This window comes from Rhineura floridana, chromosome 1 (genome assembly GCF_030035675.1).
Source record: "Rhineura floridana isolate rRhiFlo1 chromosome 1, rRhiFlo1.hap2, whole genome shotgun sequence".
In the NCBI taxonomy this organism is placed as follows: Eukaryota; Metazoa; Chordata; class Lepidosauria; order Squamata; family Rhineuridae; genus Rhineura; species Rhineura floridana.
The window spans coordinates 238,737,270-238,755,383 of NC_084480.1; the positions used below are offsets into that span (position 1 = coordinate 238,737,270).

Sequence of the window (18,114 nt, forward strand, 5' to 3'; positions counted from 1 at the left end):
TGGCCCATGGTAAGCTTATAAGGTAGAAAAACTAATGATATGTCAAGTATAGACTTCATCTACTGAAATCACAATGACATAAGAACATAAGAAGAGCCTGCTGGATCAGGCCAGTGGCCCATCTAGTCCAGCATCCTGTTCTCACAGTGGCCAACCAGGTGCCTGGGGGAAGCCTGCAAGCAGGACAGTTGTGTTTCTGTTTCTTGCTACTAGAGAACCTTAACTAGCACAGCCTGTATTTTTGATTCATAACTTTCATAAATACTGGAAGAAAGGCTGAGGACTTACCACTCTTGAACCTTAAAGTTACTTTGATTTTATGTTTTACTGACAAATGAAAAGGAGACTAACAGGGGGAAGAGGAAGAGAATATTACTAGCCTCAAGTGGAACCTTCATAGCTGTATTGAGTATATTATACTGAATAAGAAGACATTTTAACTGATGTTGATATAAACACAGTTTATACCATTACAGTGCAATCTTATACATACCTACCCAGAAGTAAATCCTATACAATTCAATGGGATGTACTCCCAGGCAAGTGTGTGTAGGATTTAAGCCTTATCCACTGTACTATGCCAACTATTTTTCTGTCAAAATTAGACAAGATACTCCTGAAATCTCAGCATGTTATATAAGCAGTTAAAGTATGATTTCTTGCTATTATTATTACCTAGATCTTATTATTAAATGAGTCCAAGGCTTATATTAATGGAAGTAGTGTGTACTTACTTTGCAGCCGATGACTCAAAAACCCAGTTTAGGAAAGGTGACCCAAATGCTTCTACAGAAAACATTTTAAATTGTGAATGCATGTGTACAAAGGGTCACAAAATGAAGCATATGTGTCCACAAAAACAATTATCTGTTGCATTGTTACACCTACTCTGGAATTGTCACTCCATCCAAGAAGGTGGTTCTTTATAGAATGACATCACAATGATCCAATCTACTTATTGATGTATGTCACACCTCAGAGCTCCACTTGGCATCCTATAAACCAATGGCTCAAGCCACAATTAAAATAGTGAGTTCAGTTTCTACAGTTGTTTGCTTGTTTTAAAGCAGAACACGTCTATAGGAAGGTAGTAAAAAGTGATGAAAAACAGCAGCATTCCTAAGTAAGGGTAAAAGTAAATAATAAAAAGAATATCCAGTGACAAAGGATGGGGGTAACAGCAATATCAAGAAAAGGAAAAAGAATGACAGTGAGGCAGCAGTTTCAGGTTGATGGTGGGGAAGGCAGTGAGGAGGCCAAAACTGTGTGTGCCTCACTGCCTGCACTCTGCTCCTTAAAATAGCCTACTGCCCTCAGGTGTGAGGGTGAACGCTGCCCCATCACCAGTGTGGAAGATTCACTTGCTAAACAAGCAGGCTTCTGTACATGGAAGGCGGCAAGAGGCGTAATATTCTTCGTCTCAGGCAGCAAAATGTCTTGGGATAGCCCTGAATGAAGGGAGGGAAGAATGCAGTACCTGAGCCAAGAAAGGCAAAATGAAATCCAGAGCCAAGTAGCACAGAAAAAAATAGTACAAAATCAGAGCCAAAAGTAGATCTGGGGGAAGATACAGCGTCACAGCCAAGTACGTGGGTCTGAAAGAAGCCCTGCAAACAGCTTACAAGTAGCCGGGAAACTATGCCACTGCCTAGCAGGGTGGGGATGCGGAAAACTGGAACTACCGTGCCCTGACCACGTTGGAAACGGTGAAGGGTGGGTGGAAGGCAGTACAGAAAGGATCGAGGGAATTTTTCCCAGCAGCAAATTGCTACGAGAGAGAACACAGACACCGTGTGATTTTCAGAGTATCCGGAGTTGTTCACTCTGTCTCACCGGTTCCGGCTGGGCCAGACCGGCCGAGCGGCTCCACTTGGCTGCGCCCGACGGAGGCGGCTTTTGAGTCTGAAGTGAGTCAGTCGGCGGAAAAGAGGGCAAAAGCCTAGCAGCTCTGCTTTGCCTGTATGTCAGGCAGCTCGCTCTTTTTCCCTGCCTGGCGGAGGCGGGAGCAGCCGTTTCTGTGTTGTGTGTCCGGCTCAAACTCCCCCCTCTCTGGACTGCTCGCTGTGTGAGACTCTCCCGGGGACGCCCGGAAACGCCGCCTGGGCCCAAAGGCTGCATCCACCACCTCAAACGAAGTCCCCTTTTCCTCAGCTCTCGCCTCCTTCTTCCAGTGCGGGTTAAATGTAGCCCCTGGAATCGGGCGGGGAGGTTTGCAGAAACATGGCGGGTAGGTAACACTTCCCTTCCACCCCCACCCCGTCCCAGCGCGAAACAAACACCCCAGAACCCCCCCTCAAGAAAAGAAAAGGTGTTCTTTAGCGAGTCCTCCTCCTCAACTCAACGATTTGGGGGTGAGTGGGTGGGTTGCCTCATTCCTTGTGCGTTTGTGTTGGGGAAACTATGCAATGAGATTGTGAGGGGTAGCGGTGCGTGGATTGTTCGCATTTCTTCTGTGAATGTGTGGTAGGAAGGGCTTGTGGGATTTATTGCCAGATGTAGGCGTCCCCCTTCTTTCTCTGCCCTGTGAGTGTGAGGAGGGGGGCTCAGGATGTCTTAAGCTTGTTGAAAAGGACAGTGTAGAACCGCAAAGCGCTCTTGTGATTTTTTCTAAAGAGGAGGAGGATTGAGTTGTTTTAGAAGTGATTCCCTCGGCTAGCGTTCACATTATCTATCTTTCGCCCCTCCCCCTGTCTAGATTTGTCGCTGCTCCAGAAGGACCTGCAGGAGGAGATAGACGGATGTGAGTAGCCTCAGAAGCTTCCCTTTTCCTTTTCCCAGTACACACGGCTGCGCTCTTCCCGTCCCTTCCCAAGCACTGCTTGGAGTGGAGGCTGGGTAGGGGCGGTCCCACTGCACTCGCACCCGGAAACTCAGGGTGTCCCAAGTGCCGAATGAAATGGGCAGAGGGAATCCATTCCCTTTTAAAGAGGGTTTGTTCTGTTGATAAAAGTACAGCCGGGAGCGGGGAGGGAGAGATGCGGATTGCGCCCGCGTCTGTGTATGTCAAGCTCTCGTTTGGTTTTGCTTCCTTGAATAAATAGTTTGAAAGTGTGGAGGAGGCCCAAGTTGCATTGTGGGAGGAAGCAGCCATGCTCAGCTGTCCTTGCTCGTTTTCCCACTTACAGGCATTTATGTGTATGGCTTGCAAAGTTATTCGTGTGTGCGCGCCCCTGTGGCTTGATTTTGTGTTTTTACTTTTCTGGAGACCGCGAAGTGCAAATGGGGAAAGTTATGAGTTAGATGGGTTGGTTGTGGTAGTGGCATGGCTGCTGCTATTCTGATGAATGAGATTTAGGTCACGTTGTATTTAAAGCTTACCAGCAGCATCTTAATATTGAGATACAAATATTGCTATACTTCCCTTAATTAAACTTTATTATTTGCCATCAATACTCATAGAATGTTCTTATGTAGGAACTGTGTTTTTTTTTAAAAAAAATAAGTTAATTGTGTTCAGGTTTAGTATATCAATTGAATTAGATCATCTATGTTAAATTTTGGATAGCTGATTAAATTACAAATGTATTGTGTTCTATAAAGGGTCAAGAAAGCAGTGAAGAACCCAAGATTGGTATCTGATGATGAGGCAGTGACCTTGACCTTGCGTATTAGAAAGATGGGTGCATATTTTGAATAAACTTAGTAGTTGGTCTGTAGTATGAGCAGGGCTGTGGAGTTGATACACCAAACCTTCGACTCCGACTCCTCTATGTTTCTATTGTCCAACTCCTTCATAAATGGCAAATGTATATTAACTAGTAATAACAAATTTACTGTAGTAAAATGGTAGCACACGGCATTTCATCACCACCACGTGAATCATCAGGCTAGATTGATAGAACATAAAATATATTTATTTGATTAAAATTTTTGAACAAGAAAACTTTCTTAAATTCCTGTGAAAGTTTTTATTTTGAAGTCGGAGTCGGTACATTTCTACTGACTCCGACTCCACCCAAAATTGCTTCCGACTCCACAGCCCTGAGTATGAGGCTCCAGTCTTCTAGGTAGGATGCTTCGGTCTTGACCCAATTTCTTTAGTTTTTGTTTTGTTATGTTTTTAAGAAAGGTCTTGGGTAGGTGTCCAAGCTTTGGAGATCCGGTACTGCCACCGGTAAGAATGAATAGCACTAGGTTGTGTAGTAGTGTACATTTATGTTCTGAATAGAAGACAATACGTGTAATTCAGAATTTTTAGTACTTCTTAGAAATGTATTGCACCGTATTTTTTTTAAAGCAGCAGATGTCGTGATAGGTGGTCTGTGTAGACATCAATTATTGTGTTGAACAGCCTTCTCCAACTTGGTCTTTCCAGACGTTTTAGACTACAACCCCCTTGGATGTTATTTTGAGGACAACAGGTTGAGTAGGCTAGTGAAGAATATTGTGTGAACTAAATGATAGAAAAGGTATTATGGAAAATAATAATGAAGTACCTGAATAAAATCTAAGTATACAAGAGAGTTCAGCAGATGTGTTCATATTAAAATGCATTTTCAAGAATAGGAATGTAAGAAGATTCCTTTTTCTAGTATCAACTACTATTATTTCCTGCATCTTCCTTATAGGCAGATTCTTTGTTGGTATACATTTTGAAGGTTGCTAGTGCCTGGATTGAAGCACTTTGTAAAACAGAATTTCTCTTACAAGGCTTTGAAAAAAGAAGGTGACCTTAGATGAAAGTAAATTGCTGTAAGTAGTGTTGTAGTGTTCATCACAGTGCAGCTGTATACAAATTAATAGTCATTAGCTTGTTTCACTCTCTTACTGACCATAATAAGAGACACTTGCCATATGCTTTTACTTTCTCGATTAAGGTTGCAGTGAGAAGGCTTTGTCTCAGAAAAGAACCTTTCAATGAGTGTAGTGTTTGATTCCTGTATTAGCCTAATTTTCTGTATTAGCATCATTTCCTGTAGAGATCTGCTTTGTGCCAAAGTTCTTCAACTGAGAACACTTTATTTCTTCTTATCACATGTTTCATCCTGCACTTTGTACCCTGTATGTTTCTGTAGTATTGCAGCTGTCTTGGCCCTTTGTAGAGGGAAATGGGTTATCAAAAGACTTGATTTGTACTCATGGCTTTGAGGATTGAGATGGGAACTTAAGCAGCCCATAACTGAGACACTGATGCCAGCAAACTGAATGGGTTGTAACAGGCTGGTTTCTAAGGAAAGACTGGTGGCTGTATATTTTATTTTAGCTCTTTATTTCAGTGACAAATTACATACACAAACTACATAATCTAATTTATGATATAGTCTCAAATTTATTAGAGTTTTTATGTAAGCTGCTGCTGGCAAAGCAAGTGATAGTATTTTATTGATTGCAATTTTGGGAAGATTGGTTACTACCAGCAGGAAGGTGATGACCTATTGCATATTAAATGTCCATGTCTCAGTCACTTTAATGCATATGATTATTATTATTCCTGTTTCACAGCTGATGATTGCATGTGGCAGATAATATTTCTAGTTGAATTAAAATCATGTCAATGTTTGAGCTGAGATGGGGAAATCAAATATTTTGTTCTAGTCCTCTAATTAGGACTCCTGTGTTGTTCTTTATAAATCTTTGAAGCCAGTGTTTGCTTCTAGAAGGAATATGACCAAATTATTTAGATCTTGCTAAGACTGTTTCTTCATAGGAGAAGTCACTTGCTCAAGTGTTGCTGAGCTGATTCATGAAATAGAGAATGTGCTTATTTCACAACACCAAATGGTACATGGAGGAGTTTAAACTTCACACTTTTTATTACTTAAACATAAAGAACATATTTTCCCTCCTAAGGTCCAACACATAAAGGCTTTCTGGTGGCTTCTGTGTATAACTGATTGTTGAGCTTCAAGTTCACCTCTTGTGTGCTTTTCTAGCTTGAAGACTCTTTTTGTTTATTTAAAATATTTCTATCCAGCCCATCTACCCTACAATAGGGCACTCAGGGCAGCTACAATAAAATCGCACATATATAATAAAATACACAATAAAAACACAAAACATTACAGTAAATTAAAATGCATGAAATACTATTAAGAATAAAATGCATTATGCACATACATAAAATGCATTATGCATACACATACAAACATACATACATGTATATATGTGCATACACATATAAGAAAGTGAGAATAAAAGAACTTAAAAGATTAAAAATAAAAGTTAAAAAACTTAAAACAGTGTCAGGTTGACCCGTCAGTCCCAACCAAAGGCTCTCTGGAACAAAATAGATTTTACAAATTTCCGGAAGACCATCAGGGAGGGAGGGGAGCAAAGCAGGCTTCTTGGGACAGGGAATTCCAACATTGTGTAGAGCAGCCTTTCCCAACCAGTGTGCCTCCAGATGTTGGACTACATTTCCCATCTTTCCTGACCATTGGCAATGCTGGCTGAGGCTGACGGGAGTTGTGGTCCAACAACATCTGGAGGCACACTGGTTGGGAAAGGCTGGTGTAGAGCATAAAGTGGAAACAGATAGAAACAAAAAAAATGGATTTTGTTGTCTGGGGAGAGGAAGAACATACACAGTAAAAATCAGTGTCTGTATTTTAAAAATATTGGGAAGTATCTAATGAAGTTGTCCTGTTAACATAAAGACTTCCACATGCGCAAAGGAATTTACCTTCTCTCTCCTCTCCCTGTTTGCCCTCCAAATCTGTTTCAGGGGTTTCCTCAACTCTCTGGAGAAGATTTGGGGAGGGGCTTTTGAGGAAAGAAGAGAGAGGGGAAGTTTCATTAAGTAAACAGAAGTCCTTGTACTAATGGGACAACTTTGTTGGATACAACCCATTGTCGTTTAACTAGTAGCAATTAGAAGAACCGAAGAGGTTTCTTGTGCCTTGGAAAGCATCTGAATAGATAGAAAAGCAGTATTTTAGTCTCTGATGGTACATGAGGAAAACTGTATCCATACAAACATATACTAAAGTAAGTTTGTGAATTTCACTTAAGGTAAGATAAATTTCAGTAAAATACAAGTGATGGTTGCCTACATTCCAAGGTGGACATTAGTATTGTTTGTATAATGTAAGCTACAATTACAGTTGTTTCACTCCTCAGCCTTCTGCTACCAGGAATGAAGCCCTGGTTTTGCTTAGCATTATGTCTGAACCTGAACTCATGGTTTGTTTCCCTCCAAACAAACCATTAACTATAACCAAGGTTTGTGTTTGGTTTAACACTTGCGGTTTGCTTGAGGGAAACAAACCTGGGTTCAGACATAATGCTAAGCAAAACTAGGTCTTCGCTCCTGGCAGTGTGGCAGGAGCAGAGGAAGAGTGAAATACCTACAGTTTTAACCCTGTGCACCAGCATGTTGCACCTTCACCTTTAAACCATACTTAATCTTAACTGGTTTTTAAAGTGATTTGTTTACTAGTCCTTTGTGTGCTTTTGGTTTGAATGAAACTACATTTCCAGACTTGCATTTCTTGGACATTTATCAACCTTGAGGTTCATACTTATTTATACATACAAATTGCCTATTAGAGCTCTATATCTGGTATGGCAGGAGAGGTTTTCAAAGACAGTTGACTGAAGGATTAGTACTGGGGTGGGAAAGTTTTTCTGGCTGGCAGGCCAAATCATTATCTCCCTACCCCTTGGCTGTCCACCCATCAATCATCTGCCATCATAATGACCTCAGGCGATGCTGCACTTTGAAGCCCTGATTGTTGGGACTTCACAGCACAGTGCTGGGCTATTTGAAAGCCTTTTGGAAGCAGCTTTGTACCTTGCTCAAGGAGGGAGAAGCAGTTTCCATTCAATGGAAATAGCTTCTCCCTCCCTGTGCATCACTATGCACCTTCCAAAGGGCTTTGCAAGTCACCCCACGTGACTCCTTTAAGAGCTTGGAAAAGTTACTTTTTTGAACTACAACTCCCATCAGCCCAATCCAGTGGCCATGCTGGCTGGGGCTGATGGGAGTTGTAGTTTAAAAAAGTATCTTTTCCAAGCTCTATGGAATATGCTTTGAAAAATATTTAAGACTTGTGAAATTAAATAACTCTTTTGTGCAAGAAATTGTGTACAGTTCAACAAGAACTGCTGAATTGCATAAAATGTGCTTTGAAAGGAAAAGTATTGGAAAGGACGTTTTAAGAATATTCTGTGTTGAAAGCAAACTACTGCATAGGCAAGCTTTTTCTCAGCATTAGACATCCTTTTATTTAAAATATAGATGTGCGATTATAAGAAATGTTTCTGATGTCTCTGATAGTTGGTGTGGATAACTACAGCTCAGAGTCTGATGTGATTATTACACCTTCAGCCCTTGTCTCACAAGATGAAATGTTGACTCCTTTGGGAAGATTGGACAAGTACGCTGCAAGCGAGAATATTTTTAATAGGTATGGTATTTAAGCCTAACGAACATATTTTATAAGGAGCTATTTTAAAAAAAAAATGTGTGCAAGAAAAAAATACCCTTTTTCTGTGAATTAAGTTCATACACCAGCCCACCTTTCCATTTAATGGATTATCTGCCCTCATCAACACTACTTGGTACGTTACTTTGTAAGAAAATATGTATTTAACGCTTGTTTTGTATTCACACTATAAAGTAGTAATGTTTGAAGAGGCTAAAATTCTTTTTCAAATGTAAGAAAACTATTGGTAGCCATGATCAAAGATGGTGGCTGCCTCATATGTTATACTTTTCGTGGATATTTAATGCAGGATTTGTAAGGATCGGTCTCCCATCTGATAATGGAATACATTGTAAAAAATCACCTTAATTGTTGAATTCCAAGGGAAGATTTTGTGTTGGGGGGTTGTGCTTGGTAATCATGTACAGTGGTTTAATGATAGTATTCTTTTCTGAGTAATAACAGTTCAGAATGGTTTGTTTTGATTTTCTAATGCTAAGTATTCTGTTCTGATCCATTTTTTTATCCTGTGGGCAGCAGGCCGTATTTGGCATAGCAAATAAAATCTTCAATCAGGGAAAACTGGGTTCATATTCTCATACAGTCGTGAAGCTTTGGGCAAGCCATACATCCTAAGGTTGTTGTGAGCACAAAATACCTTGGATTCTCTGGGAGAAAGCTAGGATACAAATTTGATAAATTAATCTGGGATAGATTTTTTTTTCTTGTGATGTAAAAGCTATGAGATTAGTTTCACAATATTGCAATGTACTTTATTCTTTCATATTCTAGGCAAATGGTGGCTCGAAGTTTGTTGGACACTTTGAAAGAAGTTAGTGATGATGAGAAAGATTGTGTTGCAGTACTGGAAAGAGTCAGCAGTCTAGCAGATGATTCAGGTGTGTACTATGATTAGTCTCAATGGGGTAATGGAGTAGATGAAATGCTAGGATGTTTAATGGGAATAATGGAAATGCTAATGAAAATAATCTATTGGATCAAACTAGATTATAAATCTTTTTTTCACTGCTTTCAATGGTCTCAGTATTTATTTCAAAGAAACAATTATTGCTTTGCACATGCTGCAGGATTACAATTAATAAAACCAAATTCATGATATTGCTGGCAGCTTAAAGGATGTTAAGAACAGAATATTAAAGCAATATCTGTTTCAAGGAGGTTTTACAGCAAAATAAGGAGACCATCAGAAGTGATAGAAAAATAGAGACTGGTGTAAAAATGTAGCAGTTATGCTGTACACACCTCACAGTTTCTAAAAGGAAGTTGATCAGTGTGGAAATTTTTATTTGTTTTTTCCATTTTTTATTTTTAATTAACTATTACAAATAAAACTAAAAGTAGCAAATTTACAATTCAAAGTAACAGCAAAAAGACATGAAAATAAACTTAACAGCACGACTCATTAATAATATATTTGGACAGGTGAAGTACAAGGGTAAAAGTATAAAAAAGCAGGATACGTAATTACAGAATCCATGGATTTTTGAAAACTTTCAGCACAGGTGCATTATGTTCAGGAGCATTGGTATATTTGATGAAATTCCACCAATATCTTGCAAACGTATCTTTTTCTTCCCCTTTGCTGTATGTAAATTTTGTGTGAGTTTTTCTATTAGAGCAATTTCCCATATTTTATTGTATCATTTTTGTACAGCAATTCCTTTAAGAGCCTTCCAAAATCTGGCTATAAGAACTCTAGCCGCCATCAATAAATATCCAATTAATGTTTCACATATAATATTTTTGTTTTCTCTGTTTGTTTATTCATTTATTATTTAATTTGTATCCCACCCTTCCTCCCAGCAGGAGCCCAGGGCGGCAAAATTAAATCTAACAATGCCAATTCTGGTGTGTGTTTTTTATTTCTTTTCCAATTTCATTTGAGATTTCTGTAAAAACATGGTTCCAAAATTTAGCTACCTTTGCGATTGTCACCACGTATGTCTAAAGGCTTGCTAGCTTTGGCCCCTTTTGGACAGAAATGACTTGGTCACAATACTCCATGTTCTGGTAACTTCGAGATTGGATTATTGCAATGTACTCTGTGTGGAGTGGGGCTCCCCCATGAAGACAATTAAAAAACTGCAACTGCTCCAAAATGCAGCAGTCAGATTCCTGGCTGGGGTTCCCTGTAGATTGCATATAACTTCTGTTTTAAAACAGTTGCATTGGTTGCCAGTTTGTTTCTCGACCTAATTTAAGGTGCTTACACTGTGTTTAAAGCTCTAAATGACTTAGGTCCCAAATATCTGAAAGACCACCTCCTTCCTTACAGACCCTCTCCATTGTTGAGATCAGCAGAGGGGGCCCTTTTGGAAGTTTTGCTACCCTCGGAAGCTCAGGGGGTAGCCTGAGAGAGGTCATTCTCTGTGGTGGACCATAAGTTGTGGAACTTCCTCCCCACCAAGGTGCATCTGGCAACTTCACTGTACAGTGTTAGGTGAATGCTTAAGACGCATTTCGTTACCCTGGCCTCTGACACCAGAGACATATTTTTAGGACCCACCCTGTTTTGTGATTTTAAGTTTTTTTTAATTGTTTTTAATACTGTATTTTAAAATTGTTGTAACCTGTCCTGAACCTTTGGGTAAAGGGCAAGTAATTGATGATGGTGATGGTGATGATGATAATAAAAATAAAGTGCACAGATGATGATGATGATGATAAAGTGCACTGCCTCTACAACACGTTAATAAATTTGTTTTTGTATGTAGGACAATCGACAAGTTTTCAGGTACCACCTTTGGACATTTTTTATTGTGGTTTCACAAAATTTAGCTGTTGTAGAGTGGAATGTAAACCTGTCCCACAGAGCAGACCATTGTTTAATTTAAACGTGTAGATTCCAGTCCATTTCTCATATTCTTTTCAGTCTAAATAGGGACCCCATGTCTAATTGAAGGAGTATTGCGTAAAGCTTGAAAACCAATCCTTTTTCATTTCCTATGTGTCTAATAAAATGTTTTCAAAGGGGGTCAATGCTCTATGGCCTTGTTCCTTTGTGTTTGTCTGATAAAGGCCCCTACCTGGTACTGCATAAGCCACGTAACTCCTATGTTTTAAAACTAGTTCTTCCATAAGTCTCTCAGAATGGGCTGTGAGTTTATACAGTGATCTCTCAGCATATGCAGTTGGTCTGGAAAATGTTTTTAGATCATATATCATAAGGAATATGAATACAGTGGCAGGTTCTAATAAGGAGTGGTCAAAGTTGATGGAAAGAAAGCATCAGTAAACTGATGGCAACAAGAGGAGAGGTCCCACATGCAGAACTAGCTCAACATTATTTTCACATGACAATAATAGCACTTCAAGAAGGATCCACAAATCACCACCACCACGTTGCCAAGTGGTGACTGCCTCTCTTTCAAATTCTCTGTGAATTGTAAATAAAGTCTGGGAGGGAATCTAACCTTCATGCTGCCTTTGCTCCCTGAGCCCTCAGGCACATGAAGAAGACTTGAGGCTTTTTTTACTTACATGAGGCTTCAGAGGAGGCGGGCTAGTGCGACACCCCTTTCTGATTCCCCCTTCCCCTGCAGTGCCACAGGCATTGAGATGATGGGGGTAAAAAAGAAATGTCCCACAACGTAAAACAAAACTCTGCCCTACCTTGCTTCAAAGCATAGGTGCTTTGTCTTGTTTCATGTTAGTAGGCTTTTCCCCTGCAAAGCCAGCAAAAAAAGAGGTGGACCCTTCCACTACTTCTCTGGCACGTGCAGAAAGTCCAAAAGAGCAGAGAAGTTGTTCATAGCCTCAAATAATGCAAGCAAGGAAGCCAAAGCTTGTGGATACCTGATTTTGAGAATTTAAAAAGGACAAGTTCAAGTAACTGGGGGCATCCCTTACAAACTTCATTGAACTTATTCATTTTTACAGAGCCAATAACTAATAGTGCAGGCCTAAATACATTTCTGTGAAAGCAAGACTATTGGTTTAAATGCAACTTTTTTTTCAAACAAGTGACGTTAGGATCACAGCCTAACATTGTAGAATGTAGAAAGAATTGTAGAATGTAGATTGTTGAAAGAATTAATAGAGAATGTAATGGTGTTAACCAAGAACATCTACGATATAGCAGCTTTCCTCCAACATGGTGTCTTCCAGATGCTGTTGGAAAACAGCTTTCATAATCCCTGACTGTTTGCTGTGTTGCCAGAAGCTGATGGAAGTTGTAGTCCAAACTTTTGGAGGGCACAAGGTTGGGGAAGGATGTTATACATTGAAATTGTCATTGAAAGATGTCATTGCCTCCAGTTGCCCTCACCATTTGAGGAGAGGTGGGCTGAAATAGGATGAATTTACTTTTTGGTGTTGGCACTCCACCAGTTGAAATCCATCTATCCCCCACCACCAGGAAGGCTTGCTTACCCCATTCTTTCTTTTTAATATCAGGTGAAGACCTTTTTATTTTCTCAGGTCTTTTAACAGTTTTTAATGTGGTCAACACTAATTTTATTGCCAATGATGTTTGATGGATTTTAGGGTAACTTTGTGTCGCTGATTCCGAATATGGCATCGGTTTTGCTAGATTGGCTCTAATTTTTGAGATAATGGATGCCCCCATTGAAAAACATAACAAATTCAAAAAAATTAATGGTCAGGCATAGCCTACCCACAAATGACATGGAAACTGTCTCAAATCATACAAAAGTAAACACATGAAATACCTAATGGTGTCGTATTCAGTACAATAACATTAAAACAAAGTAAGCTGATTCATATAATCACAATTAATGCATAGAAAAACGCTGTGTGTACAATTTTCTTTTCTGTGGGGCATCAGGACAATCACGTTGAAGGCTCCAGCAGTAGTCTGCCATCATGTGTCTGTCCCATCTGCCTTGATACCTTTCCTCCATCACCTTTATATCCTGATGGAACCTCTCCCCTTGTTCCTCACTAAAATCACCAAGATTATCCAAAAATCTGTCTAAGTGGCTATGGAGATAGTGTACCTTTATGCTCATATTAGTACCCAAATGTTTAAAGTTAGCGAGCATGTTTTGCACCAATTCTTCATAATTGTCTGCTTTGTGGTTACCCAAGAAGTTCTTGACAACTGAGACATAACTGCACCAGGCAGAAGCTTCAACATCATTCATAAATTTAGTGAAATTCAAATCATTGATGAGTTTATGAATTTTAGGACCATCAAAGATTCCTGCTTTTAGTTTTTCCATAGTCAGTCCAAGGAACGATCTACAAATGTATTTGAAGCAATCACCACCTTTGTCCATGGCCTTAACAAATTGCTTCATCAGTCCAAGCTTGATATGGAGTGGTGGGAGAATGGTTTTTTCTCTGTCAACCTATGGTTTGTTAATGATGTTCGCTGCACCTACAGTCATGTGTTCCCTTGAAGGCCATGTCACTTTTTTCCAATCTTTAAGTTTTGTTGAGTGAGCAATTGGAAGAGATGTATAGCGGTTACCATTGTGCAATAAAACCCATTTCAAGCTTCTGGTGGAGCTGTCTATAAATAGCCGCCAATCTTCTGGTCGATATTCCGATAATCCCATTTGGAGAAGAAGTCCAGGAATGTTATTGCAGTACACAAGTTCTTCATCTTGGCTGAAGTATGGAAGAAGTCCCTCCTCTCTTGTCCGATAAGCTGTTATGTTAGCTTCCGGCTGTAGACAGTTCTTTTCCATTAGCCTGGATGCTAAAAGTTCAGATGGTTGCTTTGACAGACTGAGGTCTCGTATCAGATCATTGAGTTCTTTTTGGGAGAACTACTCAGGTGTTGAAAAGCTTTCTTCATATCCACTTTCAGGGCTACCAACTGTGCTACACTCCACGTCCAGCATTTCTTCAACATCTGACAATGGAAGGTCAGACAGTGAGGTAAATACTGGTATGGGAACGTCTTCGCTCTGTGGCACAGGTCGCCTTGCTGAGTCCAAATCAGGATACTCCCACTTATGTTTCTTGTAGCGATTGAAGCCTTTCACATTCACGACACAAAAATAACAATCATCGTGATGGTTTTGCTGCTCTCTCCACACAATAGGCACACCAAAGTTTAAACTTTTCCTTTCTCCATTTTTCCACTGTCGTAGGCACTCTACACAGGTTTTGCAAACCTTATGGGGAGCCCAAGACTTATCTTGATCTCCAAGCTTCACTCCAAAATAAGCAAGATATGCTTGGTTTACAAAGTCAGTGATGTTTTTTCTTTGTTTTTGTAGAGTGTATTCGCCACAAATGTAGCAGAATGCATTAGGATTGTTTAAGCAGCCTCTTTGTGACGAACTCATATTCCTCTTCAAAAAAAAAAAGTATCAGTATGATATTATATGCAATGGATAAACTTGCAAAACAATGTTCAGGAGTAAAAAGACAGACCAAACCCTGCTCCATATGTCAGCAGCTACAGGTCGTATTGGGGTACAATCGTCATTTGAGGGGTATCCATTATCTCAAAAACTAGAGCCAATTTGGCAAACCTAATGTCATTTTTGGATTTACCCTCCCCTAAATACCCTAAAGTCATTCAAACATCCTTGGCAACTAAAAAAAATTTTTTTTTTGTTGGGCTGTGTTATGTTGCTTTTAGCTGTTTGTTGATGTGCTTATCTTCGTATTTGTTAGCTGCCCTAGAAATGGTATACTGAAGGGCTGTATATAAATTCTTAAAATAAATTTCTATACGGTAGATAGCCCATTATTTACCTTGCAGCATGTAAAAGCTACAAACTTGTTTCTGTTATGAAAATCAATAATTGACTGATTTTTAGATGTATTCCAAAACATTATGGAATCACCTCTTGAATGGTTTTTTTCATAATCAGTTCTTCAAAACTGATTTCACAATTGAGTGAGGTTTCTTGCACCAATGTAGACTATGCACCTTTTGCTTCACATCCCTCTTCTTTCCAATAACCATTGTTTTAGGATTACCTGGAGAGCTAGTGGCTATGTTTTCTCCCAGTTACTAAGTATGGGATAGCCAGGCTAACAAATTACTATTCCTTTCAGCAAATCTTACAACATGCTCAACGTTTGAAGAATGAAATCTTCGGGGAGGAAATTATTCCTTTGTGACCAATTAGAAATAGCCTACTAGTATTGCATTATATTACGTGTTTGACTTTTGATCAGCGAAATGATGCTACATGACTGATTGGTTTATTTTGACATTTTTATTAATAGAACCGACAGTACGAGCTGAATTGATGGAACAGGTGCCTCATATTGCTATGTTTTGTCAAGAAAACAGGCCTTCAATCCCTTCTGCTTTTTCAAAATATTTATTGCCTATTGTGGTGAGATATCTTGCAGACCAGAACAATCAGGTGAGAATCGTTTGTATTGACAAATTACAGGATTGTTCACAGATTTGACATGTTTGAAATAAAACTAGTAAATAGCAGTACTAAGTTAATATTTATCCAAATAAATTGCTTATGTAGGACCATCAATATGTGTGGGACTTTGGAGTACACATAAGATAGGCCACGTCCCTTAGGAGCTTACACCTAAACATTCAATACAGGGGAGAAAGAAATAGGAAAGTATCACAATCCCTGGATCAGGGAATAAGACCTACCTATTGATATAGATTAAAAACTTTTCAGAATAAATGTGTGTCATAGGCTGCGTACTCACCATACATTTAAAGCACAAGACTTCTCCCAAAGAATCATGGAAACTGTAGTTTAAGGGTGCTGGGAATTGTAGCTTTGCGATGGGTAAACTACAGTTCTATAGCTTTGTTGCACAGGTGAAAACATAATTCAAGATTCATTTCCCCCTTTCTGTGTTCTGGGCTTTTTTAAACATAGGTGAGAAAAACAAGCCAGGCAGCATTACTTGTTCTGTTAGAGCAAGAACTTATTGAACGATATGATGTGGAGACTAAAGTGTGTCCAGTTCTTGTAGAACTGACTGCTCCAGACAGCAATGATGATGTGAAAACAGAGGCTGTGGCAGTAAGTATGAGGATGTTATATTGTCAAAACTACCTTGATTAGATGTCTAAACAACAAATATGGTTGCTTTTCTATAGGGTGTCCTTTGCCACAATGAATGAGATATAAAAGAGTGCTTTTCAGACTAAGACAGTATAATTATAGGGGTAAGAGATAAGATGGAAGATGTAGGAAGGAAATGAAAGAATGGTGATAGGTTGCTAAATTTCTGTTACCTTCTATGGAAATAAAGCATCCATTCTCTGTACAGGATTGCAGCCAATGAACTTAAGCTGGAGTGAGGGTGCAAATCAGGAAATAATCAAGAAATATGATTAATTGCCTTTTTCTTTTCTAGTTAGGCCTTGCAAACAAAGAAATGTATTTCAGCCATCATCTCTTTTATGGATATAAAATGCAGTAATACTTAGCACTAAAAGTACTTATTTACAGGTTAATTGTTGCATTCAGTAAAATACTAGTTAACACTAGAAGCAAGCTTAGAACACTTAGTATTTTTTCATTCCCTGTTCCCTATTTAAATTGAAAAATAAATTCTTGGTATTTTCAGCCTAGCTATATGTTGATATAAAATTTCTAAATTTCCAAATAGGTTAAGTTGTTAACTTTTCAACAGAAGAACTGGCTTTTATATTGAATTCCCCCACACTCATACATATGAGTGTAGCTTCCTATGTCTGTGGTTAAGTGTAACCTTTCTTCTGTACAGCAATATACACTTCTACTCAGAATTATGTCCTGTTGAGTTTAATGGGATTTACTCCCAGGTAAGTTTACAGATGCAGTAAACAACCAAGGCAAATTGAAAACTGGCCTGAAGTATGAAGTTCTGTCTTCCTCTTTGTTCATCATGTAGTGAGTTTTGACTGGAGTTTGCACCCTGATGCTAGTGGGTGCCAGGTTGGCAAACTGTATGTAGATGATGATGCAGAAATGGCAGAAGAATTGATAAAGCTAGAAAGGCCCACCCCCTTACACTCCAGTTTGTTTGGAAGGAAGTTCGGAGGATAAGAAGCAGCAAGGATGGCTTTCCCACTGTCCTCACTGCTGTTTGTTTTTGCTGATCATGTAGAGCTGGCAGTAGGCACTTGCTAGGGCCCATGAAGGCCTTTTTCTTTTCAGTGTCTTGTGGAGGGAGGGTGGAGTGACAGGGAAATTCCCTGTTCGTTCAGTCAGCTGTAGCCCCCCAGCTGCATAGAACTGGCAACAGATATTTCCTTACCGGTGGAGGGGCTGAATGGGAGGGGGATTGCTCATGTGTGTAATTGAGAGAGCTGCGCTTGGTCAGAGAGAGACGGAGAAATGTATGTCAGTGTATGAAAGAAGAGGGGAAGTTGGTCTGCGAGAGAGAGGGAAAGGTGCACTTGGGCAAAAAAAGAAGGATGCAAGTGTTCTGTGGTCTGTATGTGTGCGGTGAGTGTGTGCATGTGTTGCGTGTGTGTGTGTGGTGTGGCCACTTTCTATATTTTTCCTGTTACTAGATTGCAACAACATCAGTGCATGTGGGGGAGGGATCAATATTGTATGATCTCCACAATCAGAACTAGCAGGACGCAACTAACTTCCCATAGCACACAGGAGGTTGTCCAGGGGTGAGGGAGGAAGCAATAGTAATGAGTATATTCTAATTTTGTGCCATGTCACCTCCCCCCGGCAGCCATTTTGTGATTGGCACCCACAGCACTTTCTCAAAATGTGCTAGCTGGTCCAAAAAGATTGGCAACCCATGGTTTAGACAAAGAGAAACATTTTTTCAAAGTATCTGTCTTTTTCTGTTCATCTTAAATTGGCAA

The 18,114-nt window shown here is 39.5% G+C and overlaps 1 protein-coding gene across 8 annotated transcripts in view; it reads left to right on the plus strand.

Annotated features, from left to right (window-relative positions):
* Positions 1 to 1,402: 1,402 nt before the first annotated feature.
* The window catches only part of PPP4R1 (protein phosphatase 4 regulatory subunit 1), a 54,840-nt gene continuing 38,128 nt past the window's right edge, over positions 1,403 to 18,114 (plus strand). Inside the window, exons 1-6 of one of the 8 annotated variants that reach the window (XM_061595376.1) lie at positions 1,403 to 2,227; positions 2,696 to 2,740; positions 8,219 to 8,348; positions 9,159 to 9,265; positions 15,543 to 15,685; positions 16,175 to 16,321. In XM_061595376.1, coding sequence (XP_061451360.1) covers positions 2,221 to 2,227; positions 2,696 to 2,740; positions 8,219 to 8,348; positions 9,159 to 9,265; positions 15,543 to 15,685; positions 16,175 to 16,321 — 579 coding nt within the window. In that variant the 5' untranslated portion in view covers positions 1,403 to 2,220. Of the gene's footprint in view, positions 2,228 to 2,695; positions 2,741 to 2,782; positions 2,999 to 3,074; positions 3,136 to 4,568; positions 4,693 to 8,218; positions 8,349 to 9,158; positions 9,266 to 14,175; positions 14,235 to 15,542; positions 15,686 to 16,174; positions 16,322 to 18,114 lie in introns of those variants that run through there. The other 7 variants (XM_061595426.1, XM_061595408.1, XM_061595416.1 and 4 more) reach the window with 7 other exon arrangements.